General features: G+C 57.8%; 1 protein-coding gene and 1 long non-coding RNA gene across 3 annotated transcripts in view; one reads left to right on the top strand and one right to left on the bottom strand.

The window, feature by feature from the left end:
- The first annotated feature begins 3,874 nt into the window (after nt 1-3,874).
- LOC118612952 lies at nt 3,875-10,253 on the top strand. The gene is made up of 2 exons (XR_004955307.1): nt 3,875-4,752; nt 9,876-10,253. It is a non-coding gene; the product is annotated as an uncharacterized LOC118612952 (long non-coding RNA).
- Nucleotides 10,254-10,280: 27 nt separating this feature from the next.
- Nucleotides 10,281-12,821, bottom strand: part of S100A10 (S100 calcium binding protein A10) — an 8,792-nt gene continuing 6,251 nt past the window's right edge. The window contains exon 3 of one of the 2 annotated variants that reach the window (XM_016126078.2): nt 10,281-10,595. In XM_016126078.2, coding sequence (XP_015981564.1) covers nt 10,434-10,595 — 162 coding nt within the window. In that variant the 3' untranslated portion in view covers nt 10,281-10,433. The remainder of the gene's footprint in view (nt 10,596-12,821) is intronic. The other variant, XM_016126079.2, reaches the window with a different exon arrangement.

Below are 12,821 nucleotides of genomic sequence, written 5' to 3'. Positions count from 1 at the left end.
ACACCGAGGCGGAGTGTTCAGCGTTTCCTTAAGCGCCTGGGAGGACACTTTTCAGCCAGGAGCGTTGGGACCGCCACAGGCATCACACCTGCAGGGTGGACGCCTCTGGAGCTGGCTGGCTTCTGGGAGTCGGCGGGCCTGCCTCAGGCAAGCTGGGCGCCTCGGGCGGGTCCCGGGGTCTAGTGCTCCGTGGCCGTGGCCCTGTGGCTCATTGAGCTGGAGCAGAGTGTAGATGTGCCCTCCAGGAGGGACACACCAATGAAAATCAACCTCTAGTCACCTAATTAGGCCTGATTAAGCTGTTGTGCCCAATGCCCAAGGCACAGTGCGAAGCCACAGACAGAAACGAACACGAAGCCCTCGCCTTCTGAGAGTTTCTAAACTAGGGGAGAGACGACTGAAAATAAAAAGCAGGAAGACATGATTAGCAATGTCCCGTGTCCGGGGCACCGCGGAAGGCGGAGACCAGCGGGCGGGATCCAGGTGGGCGTGAAGGGAGGGCGGAGAGAGGGCCGGGGCTCCAGGAACGGGAGAGATCGGAGCAGCAGCAGAGGTCAGGCCTCAGTCCCGGAACTTGGTCTATGTCGGGATGTTAGGACAGGCCAAGGGAGGGTCAGAAATGGGGGACGAGACAATCTCTGGGGGTGGGGCTCGGGATCAGTGTTTTTCAAAATGCTCCCCGGTGATTCTGGAAACCACCGGCGTGATGGGAACCAGGTCCTGGACTGGAAGCCGAAAGGCCAGGGTTGGAGTCCCACTCCGCAACAGGTCCCTGTGTCCCCGGGAGTCAGCTGAGCTCTCTGGGCAAGTGCTTCCTTCACTGCATAAGACGGCGCTGGACACCCTCAAAGCCCCGCCCAGCTCCAGCGTTCTGGGTTCCCCAGCTCAGAGGCTGACCTGCCCGTGACCACGACCCAGCCACCCCTCTCTCTGGAGGAGCTTCGCTCAGTAAGGGGGACGCCGGCCTCGCTCCAGAGAGGCAGCAGGGACTTTCGTAGCTGGTCAGGCTGGCTTTTCTTTGCTTTCTTAGGCACAGAGTTTTTTCCCCAGCATGCTCTGGCAGACAAAGGAAACAGGTTTTGTTTTGAGGAGGATGGAAGTTCTGCATTCCGGCGCTTTCCACGCTGGTGGCTGATTCTGATAAGCAGAAGATGGGAAGCGATCTTGGAAAAAAATGATTTTCCCTCTCTTCCATTCAAACGTCGTGCATGAGCTCTCTCTCGTTAATCTGGCAGCCTCCGTGATGTGAGCCATTTTCCGCTGTGGAGGGGACACTTCAGTCCTGGATACTGTCGTATCTGCCGTGGAAACGGCACAGAGGAGAGAGGCAAGTGGGCCAGGACCCAAGCCCAGCCCGCCACTCCTCGGTCACGTCTGGATCCGTGGTCACTTAATCTCTCTAAGATTTCTATTTTCATATGGAGGAAATGAGACAATATCCGCCCGTATCGGAGTTCTCAGTTCATAAGAACAGAAACCAACGATACATTTAATCATACGCTTGGCAAGAAAGGGTTTTCCTGAGAGAGTATTGGATAGCTCGTGGAATCTCAAGAAAGGAAAATGCGTAGGAGCAGGTGTGGCCAGACAGCTGCCTCTCTCTGTCCCGCCCACCCAAACTCCTGAGGCTGGAAAATTTCCATAGGAAGAGGCTCCAGATGCCAGGTAGTGGCGTGCCACATCCAGTAAAAAAAAACCTCCCGCAGCCCATCCCGTTGGTCCAGCACCGACCTGCCTCCCTTGTCCTGTATTTACACTTGCAAAGGAGAAGGGCTCGTCCCGCACAGCCTGACGCACCGCAGTGTGTGTGACTTGTTTCTCCCCTTCCCCAGGGGGCGGACGGCAGTATCCTCAGTCACTGTGCCCGTCTCCAAATGCACGGTCTCTGGACGGCGCCTGTTCCTCAGGTGCCGGAGCCAGCCAGCCGGCTAAAGTGGAACAGCACCTAAAAGAGGGGGTGAAGCCTAAGAAAAAAGAAGAAGACAGGAAAGAACTTTCGGGAGGGCGTACAGTCTCACTGCTGCAGCCCCGTCTTTATTTAGCTCGGCCTTTATGTAAGTTTTCGGATACAATAGCAAAGCACAAGGTATATCATTCGAATGCTAACAATCACACACGACCATATAACATCCTTGTTATCTGGGTTGTAAAACATCCCCTTATCTTAAAAGGATTTCTTCAGGAGGCAAACCTCCCCTCCAGGGTCAGTGATGACTAAATCAACCAATCGCTTCGTTTAACCATTGATAACACAGTCTCAGCAGCTGCTTTATGGCTCCCAAACTATGTGACACCTTCAGTGCCTCCTAACGGCTCCCACGCTCAGGGCTGACGTGGTCGCATCTCGGCGCCGGTGACGCGCAGTCTGAGTCGTGAGGTGGCTCAGCGGCAGCGGCAGCAGCACGCGGTCCACGAAGGCCAGACGGAGGGACCACGTTCGAGGTCGTCTGCGCACGCGCGCCGCAGCGGGGAGCCGCGTGGACAGGCCGCGTCCCGGCCGGTGGCGAGGCCGCAGTCGGCGGCGCTGCCCCCGCCGGTCCCGCTGCCCCTCGGCAGATGGCGCGCCGCCCGCGGGCGAGTGCGGGCTCCGGGGAGAAAACGTCCTCGTCTTGCAGTTGGGCGTTGGGCGGGCACGGCCGGTGGGTTCAGAGAGGGCTCCACGGGGCAGGGGAGACTCAGGCCGGGTCGTGGGGGAGAGCAGGGGCGTCCCCGGGGGCAGGGGAGAGGGCGCTTCCCGCGGGGCGCTTCGGGGAGCTGCAGGTGGTCAGGAGCGTGTGGGGGGGGGGGGTGGGGAGGGGGGGACGCGGTGGCAGGAGGCGAGGCCGGAGGGTGGGGAATGTCCGCTTCAGCCCAAAGGAGCTGCAGAGCCATTGACATGATTTAAGTGGGACGCACTGGAACTTAGAGCGGTTGTTCAGAAAGCAAACTTCATCAACTGGAAGAGGAGGCGGGGCGACGCGGGGCGACGCGGGGTGGGACTGGAGGCGGGGAGCCATTGAGAGTGGAGGGTGCCGCAGGGGGCCCTGTGACAGAAGCTGGCAGTGCCCATCTGAGACTCGCCGTCCGATGAGACGCCGGGAGTGTAGCTGTCCCAATAGGGGATCCCAATTCTCTTTATTTTTAGGGGAGGCAACCCTTGGTTGACCTCACAGATTGCAAGGACCTTGTCAGCTTACAAGCCCCCCCCTTTTTTTTTTTTTTTTACGCCCACAGCACCTGGTCTTCCCAGGCGGTCTCCCATCCAAAGTGATCAAGGCTAACTCCGATCAGTTCATGAGTTACTTTGACAGGGACCCTATCCACAGACCTTCACAGTTTGTGTCCTCTTTATCGAACGCTGTCTCTGTGATCGCTGGAGTTGGCGGTTGGTCCATTCGGCAGCAGCCAGTCCATTTTGGTTTAGCTCATCCAGTTTTTTCCTTGCTGGGATGGAGGGGTGACTTCCAAGCTTCTTATGTGCCGGACCAGAACGCGCGATTGTTGTTTCGTGGCGGGTCCGAGGGGCCTGTGGAGCATCCAAGTGCGGTCATTACCGTGTGAACGGGATGACCCAGGGACAGAGGCAGCGTGCGAAGAGCAGAGAGCTGTGCTCAAGGAAGACGCACATCGGTGGGAGACAAAGAGGCGCTCGCAGGGAGAACAGGAAAAAGCCCGAGAAGCAGGAAAATCAGAAGAACGAGACCTCACGGAGCCCAGGGGAGAAGGTCTTAGAAGAGGGACTCTCCACGGGAGTGAATCCTGCCGAAAGGTCAGACGCACTCGGGGCCGAAGTCTGCCCGTTGGAGGGAGCCGTGTGGCAGTTTGGGAGAGAGCACGTGCAGGGGAGTGGACCGGGCGCAGCACAGATCAGGAAGAACGGAGAAGGGGGGGGCGAGGAAGGGGAGGTGGCCGGCGATTTCTTTTCCAGGAACTTCGTGGGAAACAGATTTGATGGTGCATCATTTCCTTCTGGTGGGAAGATTTAGGCAAATGTGAATGTCGATGGGAGTGAGGGTAGTGAGCGGGCAGAGGGCGTGACGGCACAGACGTAGACGAGAGGACGCATCTCGTAGGTGCCCAGGGGGAGACGAGAACCGGAGCGTGGGACGAAGGGTCAACCTCGGAGGGGAAGACGGACGTGTGGTCCATTTCAGTGGGAGAAGAGCGGGAAAGAGCCAGTGTACGCTATTTATTACGCCATTTGATCTGCACGGAATTCTTTGGGGCCGGATAGTGTTTCCCCCCATGTTCGAGTGGCGGAGCGGAGGCCTGCAAAAGAGGCGAGAAACCCGTTTGGAGTCACAAGGGAGAACGTGGAGCGCCTGGCTCTGAGGTTCCTTTGAACCCCAGCTCTAGTGCTCATTTGCCTGCAGTAGTTTAGAAGCTTCGGGTCTCCGTAGGAAGTGCCCTGGACACGAGTGAAATCGAGCTCTGTCCCTGTTTTATGACTCGATAAACCAGAACGGAAGGAACTTTGACTGGCACAAACACGCGGTGCCATTTGGTAGAGACCTAGCGAAAGCAGCCGCCCTTCATTAATGTTTGACCGCCTCGGTGTCAAAGGTCTGACTTCTCTTCCTCGGCAAGATTTTGCTGGAGCGAGCAGCCTCGGCCCTGTCCGTGTGTGGCTGATTGGCACCGGCGAGCCCATCTTGCATAGTTATCTCCTCGGTCCTCCCAGTGACCGTGACCCGTGGATATAATTGCTTCTGTTACCCATCAACAGACTGAGGCTCGGGGCAGTCAGGTCAGTCGCCCGAGGCCGCAGAGCAGGTAGGGGAGGAGGACCTGGCCCGTCTTCCCGACTCCAAGGGAGGAGCTGCTGGCCGGCAGCTGGGTTTCGAGGCCTTGCGGTGCCTCCTGGCATACATCCTGTGTGGTACCTCCCGGCATACATCCTGTCCGCCAGGATTTTGTTTCTCCTTTCAACGTCCTACACTTAAATTAAGAAAGAGTTGCAGGGCTAACAATAGTCAATCTTTATATGGTGTCAGCTATATGCCAAGCATTATTCTAGATGCCGTAGGTAGAATAACTTAATTCTAGAGCGACCCGCGAGGTCGCGTGAACCCGCCTGCGCCCCCGGCAGCCACCAGCTGTGGCGAGGCCCGTGGCCACCGCCGCCCTGACAGCGCTCGCGGCTGCCCGGCCGGGCCTGTCCGTCCTCCGCACGCTCTGGCTCCTCTCGTTCTTCCCACCCCGTCCCGCCCCACATGCATCTTCCTTTCTGTCCTTTCTCGCCAGAAACTTTCCTCCACGGAACGCCCGACCCTCAGAGCTGACCGCGGCGCCCGCCGCTCGCCGCCTCTTCTGCCGCGCACACCGTCTTGACCGTTGCTTTGGTGGGCGTGGCTGCTGTTCCGCCAGCCCGCAGGCTCCCTGCAGGCGGAGGCCGCGTTCTCCCTGTCCTTTGCTCCTTCCTGCAGGACCTCCAATCCCGTCTTTGCAAGGAAATTTCAGTGCCGGTGATATCTGTAAGAATGCCAAGAAACCCGGCTCCGTGCGCTGACTCACCCAGAACGGGGTCGGACAGAGCAGAGTCCTCCTTGCAGAGAGCAAAGCTGAATCATCTTCCTCCTTCTTCTGGAAAAACAGGCAGGAGGCTCGTACTGTTAATGCTCACGGAGCCCGCCTTGCGGGAAGTGTCCGTAAGGGGTTCAAGGGGCAGGCCGAGCCTTGGCAGAGGGCCCTGCCACACGGGGCTGCTCCCTGATGAGCTGTTCTGGGCACTGTGACAAATGGGACTTTGCAGAACAAGCTCTGTGTCTGGAGAGCTACTTGCAATAATTTTCCCCCTTTGGTCGATCTTACTGCAGGGGTGATACAACACTCTCAAGGAGGACTGTAATAACGTGACCGTTTTTACTTCCACGTCGCCCCTCCCAGACTTTGCCCACGTTCATGCATCTTCCAAACACAGGGTGGCTGCAGGCCGTTTGTGGATAGGTGGTAGTCGGGGGAGGAGCCGAGAAGAGCTCGGTTCCACCACAGGGCGTCTGGTCGCCCCGAGGCGGCTCCCGTGTCCTGGTCTTCACCCTCCTTGGCTTAGGCACGACTTGGCAGAGGTCGGTTTCTCTCCCTCCTCTGTTCTCCGCGCTTCTCAGAAATGCAGATCCCCGCCCTGCTCTCTCTTGCACAAGCCGGATGCGATCGATTGGTTGCCTCGAAGTAGAAACGACCCAGACCTTAGGTCTGTAGTTTTCAATCCGGTGACCTCACCACCACTCTTCACATAGTGCTCGGCTCATCGCTTCCCGCCTTTCCTGTCCCACCTGCTGCACCTTGCTTGTGGGTAGCTGGCCGGACTACGTGTGGCCTCCCAGGCGCTCTGTGGACTGGGGGTTCCCCTGTGTCCTCACGGCCACGCCCAGGGAGGCAGCAGGCGCTTCGTTAAACCCTTGGACGGTCCACGTTCGAATTCTGCCTCTGCTACTTGTCAGCTCCACACCTTGGTCAGATCACCTTTGAAGCGGGGTCAGTGACAGTACTTACCTCCCGGGTCGTTGAGAGGAGCCAAGGACTTAATACTTGTAAAGCATTAGGACGGAACCTGGAACGTGTAAGAACTTAATATTATTAAATATTAATAATAATATTAGTAAAAAAAATATGAGCTGTTATCCAAATTTTTCCTAATCTGCAAGGACCAGACAAAAGTCCGCCTCTTAGCTGAAATCTCTGACTGGTCCCTCCCAGCCCACGATCTCTTACTCTTTTGAAAATATAACATGTTTGATTCTTAATTTACTCAAATAGCACCTTGAGATAGATGCAGAATAGAAAGAAAGAAAAACAACATCAGAGTTCAGATCTTAACATTACCGCTTACTATGGTACTTTGAGGGAGCTGCTTTTGAGTCTTAGTTTTATCTTCTGTAAATGAGTATTAAAGTAGTTGAACAGAATTCTTGTGAGGGCTAAATAAGATAATGCTTAGGAAGTGTATCTCGTACAATCCCTGACTCCTGGTAGACCCTTAATAAACACTTTTACAATCCGTTTCCCAGATTGTAAAAGTAGAATCATTGTAGAAAATTTAGATAACATTACAGCGTATAGAGAAGGAAATTGAAGTAATCCCATAAACATCTTTCTGGAGACAGCAATTTCCCGAGCCAGTACCTCTCTCTCTCTCTCTCTCTCTCTCTCTCTCTCCAGACACACATCTTTTAAAAAAGAAAGGAAACCTATTACATACCAATTTTGCAATCTGCTTTACATTCCCCCATCTTATTTACTATTCGTCAAAATCATGGCTTTCACGCGTGGTGTAGCACCCCGTGTACAGCCGATTGACCCGTAGCTGTGTTGCTGGACACCGAGGCCCTGTCCAGGCTTCGGCTGTTCCGCAGAACGCTGTCTCGATCTTGAGGAAAAGGAGCCCGCTGGAGGCATCGCAAGCTCCGCCCTCGCACCGCCCTGCGCAGCTGCGTTTCCAGCTAGCAGCTTGCCATCTGGATCCGTCCCGCGTGACGTGAGTCGCCGTTCTGGGCCCCGCGTGCCCGTGCTGCCGGCCCCCGCCCCGTGGTCGCCCGGTAGCATCGCGGTCAGCACGCCGGCCGTCGCGGGGTGCCAGTGCTTTGGTCCAGGCTCACCCTTTTGTCACATCGGCCGCAGAACTCTGCTCGATGTCGTCCTCAGAGCAGCCCTTTGTCGGTATTTGCTCCGTGAGTGAACTCCTGGTCACGCTGTCCCTCTGGGGTTAAGACCTGGAGAAGGTGCTTGAATAGCGACTTTCAAATCGGTCGGGTTGAGAGAGATCTGTGTACTTGCCCCTCTCCTCCCACGGCGCCGAGCTGGGCAGGAGAGTGTTAAATCACAGGTAATCGCTCGGCTCGTGTTCAGGGGCTCGGGCGAGGGAACCCAGTCCCTGAGGAAAAGCGGAAAAGCGAGGTGCTTTGGGGCGAGCGGAGCCCTGCAGCCAGCGGAGCCCTGCAGCCGTGCGAGGCCTCCCCACCCCACCTCCCCACCGCCCGGTTCTTCCTTCCGGGCGGGGCCTGCTCTGGGCTCCGCAGGGCAGGAGCCAGTGGAGTTTTCCAGACCGTTCCTCTTGATGGGCGTTGCCACCGCAGTTGCAGCTTTGCCCTCGGGGAGCTGGTCGGCTGTGGGGAGGCCGGCGGCAGGCCAGCCCGGGGCTCTGTGCGATTGCGCCGCCTGGATAGCGGGAAGGGTTTCAGGCCATGGGCCCCACGTCCATCATCCCTGTGCCAGCGCCCTACTAAGTGCTGTCAGCAGTGGGGCTAAAGTGAGGGGAGTGCAGGCTCCCCGCCTCTTCTCGACGCAGCGTGCGCGGGTGCACGCTCACACACACTCACGCGCACGCACACACACACGTGCGTGCACACGCTCACACACACACACGTGCGTGCACACACTCACGCGCACACACACACGCGTGCGCACACACACACACACGCTCACACACGCGCGCGCACACACACCTAATGACGTGTGACCCAGATAGTTCTCTGGCACTGGGTGCCTTTCTGAGTGGAGTCTGGGGTCTTCTCCTGGGGATCGCACATTGCTTTACAGGTTTTTTTCGAATCTGCATGCGCACGGTAACGATGAATCGACCCCTCCTGTCCCCTCCCCCAGAGCCCTCCCTCTGGGGTACTTCTTGTTTCCAGGGAGAGAGGCTTAGACCGTGAAAGTCTGCTATGGGTCTGGGGACATCTGAGCACACAGCATCTCCCTGTGACAACGTCACCCGTCCATTCGCGAGCTTTATAATGCCCCAGGACCGCGGCCGCCCCGGGGGACGGACGGACGGTGCAGCCTGAGGGTGTGACTCCGCACTGATCCACCTGCTCGTGGGCAGAGAGAGGCGTGACATCCCGGGTGGCTTTGCTTCCTCCTGCTCCCTGCAGCGTCAGAGGCTCTCACAGCTGCCTGTCCTTAGAGGTCAGCTTCTCTAGCCCGCAGGTCGGAAGACTTCGAGTGAGGAGCCGTCACCGTGGCAGGCATGGCGGGTCGGCCCGCTGACTCCTGGCGCGCAGAGGCTGGACGGTGGAAAACTTTATTTTCCAGGTTCCCTGGCAGTTCAGGTTTTGACGTGAACGAGGTTCTGCCCGTTAGAGGCGCTGCTTTGAGACGCGGATGTGGGGGCCACAGCCCGTGTGGCAGGGAGGATGTGCGCTTGCTGCGGTGGACTGTGCCCTGGGCCGTGTGGCTCTGGAGCTGCCAGGGGCGGCAGGGGCTTTGCCTTCAGCAGGCAGCTGCCTGAGCCAGCAGCTCCCTTCATGGCGCGGCCCCACGGCCTGGACTTGGGAGTCATCCCTGGACTCGGTTTCCTCCGCTAGCCCGCGCCCCTCCTCCATCCACTCCCCTGTAATGGACCCCGCTTCGGACACCCACTCGCTCACATAATCCCGTAGCTACCGCGCTGGGAGTTGTCTCACTTTGCTCATTTGATGGCTGCGACAAAGTTAAATGGTGGAATGTTATCTTTGACCTTGATTTTATTAACTTTCTTTTCCCCAAAGCTAGTTTTGGACTACCCTGTTCCCTTCTGCATGCTTTTCCTTGTGGTGGTAGATGACCTTATATGGAACTTTTCCCCAAAATGATGATGTGTCCAATCATAAAGATAAATGTTTCCATTTCATAGACCTATGTAGTTGGAACAATTTCATATGCCGGTTCGTGGAGTATTGCGTTATTAATAAGCACGTAGAATGTAACGTGCGTGTGCCGAGGTGTGTGAACTGGCCGGGAGACCCGTTTTGCTATTTACCAAGACGTCAGTACTAGCATTTCAACACCAAAGCACCGTCCTAGGACGTGAGTCGCGCCGGTCTATCTCCTGACAGCTCGGTGAATGTTAACGCGATGTCGTGGAGGCATCACGCTACACTCCTTTGAGTAGTTGTCCTGTGGACTTATTTTTACCCTAGAGTTTGCTGAAACTTTGCTCTGGAAAATGGACGCAGACCCCTCAGACGTCCACCGCGCTGGCCGGAAAGGCAGTGAATTAGCTTGGCAAGACCGCCCGACAATGATAGAATGACCGCGTGCTCCCGAAGTGCCTCCTCTCGCTCCGCGGAGCTGTGGTCCTTCGGGCAGAGACAGCTACAGGGCAGATCAACAAGGGAAGTCGGACCCCAAGCCTGCGCCACACACCTCCCCGGGGCGCGCGGGCTTCGTGTGAGCCAACGCTGGGGACACGGGTATCTGAGGAAGGAACAAACATTCTGTCTCAAATTAGGAACTAAAAAAAGAATTTTGTTTATTGAGGGCAAGGGGATGCAAGCAATATAAAAATCAAAAGCTTATCTGGCTTTCACTGGCTTTTCTTTCTCTTGTCAAAATGGGGGCGGGATTTCATTTGTACACTCTCTAAGGGTCCCGGTCTTCTCGTGGAATCCTTACACGGGGAGGCTGCGGGGCAGAGATTCCTCAAGCGGCTCACTGGGGGAGCCCCCACGAGGGCAGGGGGCGCTGCCCCGTGCCCCCTACTTCTTCCCTTTCTGCTTCATGTGCACTACAAAGTAGTCGTTGCACGCGATGGTCAGGCCGGCGATGAGCGAGAAGAAGCTCTGGAAGCCCACTCTGCCATCTCGGCACTGGTCCAGGTCCTTCATTATTTTGTCCACGGCCAGAGGGTCTTTTTGATTCTGAAAAAAATAAGTAAATAAATAAGGCCGGGAATATCAGTCAATGCCCAGTTTTAGGTCGTAAGTGCTCTTTGCAGGTCCTCTGAACGGATGTTGTTGCTGCCTTGCGGGAGCATCTCAGTAAATCGATATTTATTATATTTTAAGCTAGGAAAGAGGACTCTGTGGCATACGATTACAGGGACCTTAGAAACGGCGTCCTCCGTGCCAGAGTAGGGGGACCTGGGCGTCCCAGCTCTCAGCCCACGGCTCTCGCCACTTAAAACCCAGCAAGGCCTCCCGAGCAGCTGTGTCCAGCCCAGCTGTTAACAATTTTCAAATCACAAGATTCCGCCTAGGAACCACCCTAAATTCTCCATTTTGTGGTTTAAACCGACATCCTCTTAACAGACTTTTACTCCCGGTACAGTCAAGTCCTTTAAAAAGGAGAGGGAGGAAGAGGAGGTCTCGTGAGGTTATTTAGGGGTAAGTTTCGGATCCCTGTCCCCTGGCGAAGCTGTGGGGGGTGCCAGGTTTGGGTGGGTGCAGGGGTCGCGGGCCCTCATTCCTCTTCACATCTGACACAGCTGGGGCCCCGCCGGTGTGGCTTCGCATCGTGCGGGCCCCGTGACCTGGACCGTGGCACCTGGCGGGCCCTCGTGTACCAGCTGTGGCTCGAGGAGGTGGCCTGGTGTCCCCGACATCGCTTCCAGCCTTGATGAGCTGGTGAACCTGTGTGCGCCATGCTCTTCGCCGGACGCCTTCAAAAGGGATGCGCGAGGAGGGTCACGAACCACGGTGACCCCTGTGCCGCTCTGCGGGGGCGTGGGGGGGGGACCCAGGCGGCGGGCGAGAGCCTCTGCTCCTCCTTTCTGCTTGCTTCTCTGGGGCCTGGCTTGATCACTCCCTTTCCGTGATGATGGTTAGGAGTGAGAAGGTGTGGTTTTTCCCGTGGGGGCTGCACCGTCAGGCAGAGAGGGAAATGTGGCCGGCGAGACGCGGAAGGGTCTCCAACGAAGTCGTTTATGAGTCCTGTCGACCGCGTGGCACAGGGGGAGCTGACCGTCAGTGCCCCAGGTGGGCTGGGTGTCTCCGCACTGCGCTCGGGAACCCCGTGGGGGAGGCGGCCGCGTTTCCTACACGCAGTCCCAGAACTGCCCCGAGCGGACGGCCACAGCCCGCTCCGGGCAGCCGCCTCTGCTCTCAGGGGGTCACCTCTGGCCTCGCTCCCAGCTTCCTGGCCGCGGTCGGGAGGAGGAGAATGTGGATGAGAGCAGGAGTCAGCTTTAGAAACCAGACGCCGTGAATGCAGTGAGCGTGGGCGTGCCCGGAAGTGTGGCCCGCGCCTGGAATAGAGGTCACCCCACGGTGGGCACCCCAGGCCGCACACACCCTTCTGTCTCAGGCCACAGAGCCTTTAGGCAGGAAGGGTCTGCGTCTCCGGGGACATTCACCCTGGCTTCTCACTTATGCAACGACACCGTTAACGGGTGTTCGGTCACCGAGGATGCCTTTGTTCGGGTGAGGGGTGGGCTCACGACGGACACGTTCTGTCTGTGAATTTTCTGCTTGCCTGGAAGAGCCACGGCAGGGGAGTGTGACCTCTCAGGTCACACGTCCAGCTGTCCCGCTTTACAGGGGAGGGAACCGAGGCCCTGCAGTCTGTGAACTGGCCCCCGGCCTGGGGCCGTCTCGTGGGACTGAGGGGAAGCAGAGCCGCGGCGAATTCTGACTCTGGGACAACGTTCCGGCGACTGCAGCTCCGAGGGGCCCGCGAAGCGACTGGCAACCGGGCATTTAACTGGCATCGATGACAGGTCATCACAGCGGGGCGCGGAGCCCTGCTTCCTCCATCGGGAGGCGGCGCTCACACCCGCGTCCAGGTGGGAGGCAGGACCCACCTTTCACCGCCCCCCCACCCCCAGACACGTCATTCCACACCCAGCACCCAGCACCGACGACGCTTCCGCCTCCGAGCGGCTCCGGTCGCGCCGGGAAAGGGCGTGCATCGCAATCTAGTATTTTGTCAAGCGCTGTTCACCTTCGGGGACACGTGTCAACCATCCCTGAGGGCCTACGATGTGGGGGGACAGCTGTCCAATGTCCCGGGTGACGCGGGAGCCGACGGCAGAGTCCCGTCCGGTCCTCCCGGACGCCGCGGTCTGTGCGGGTGACGAGAACGCCGGCCGTGCCCCTCGCGTCGTCGGCGTGCCGAGCAGATCCTTCCGGGGCGACACGTGCCTCGCA

The sequence above is a fragment of the Rousettus aegyptiacus genome, unplaced genomic scaffold, assembly GCF_014176215.1.
Source record: "Rousettus aegyptiacus isolate mRouAeg1 unplaced genomic scaffold, mRouAeg1.p scaffold_m13_p_17, whole genome shotgun sequence".
In the NCBI taxonomy this organism is placed as follows: Eukaryota; Metazoa; Chordata; class Mammalia; order Chiroptera; family Pteropodidae; genus Rousettus; species Rousettus aegyptiacus.
This window is presented reverse-complemented; position numbering and strand designations above follow the sequence as displayed.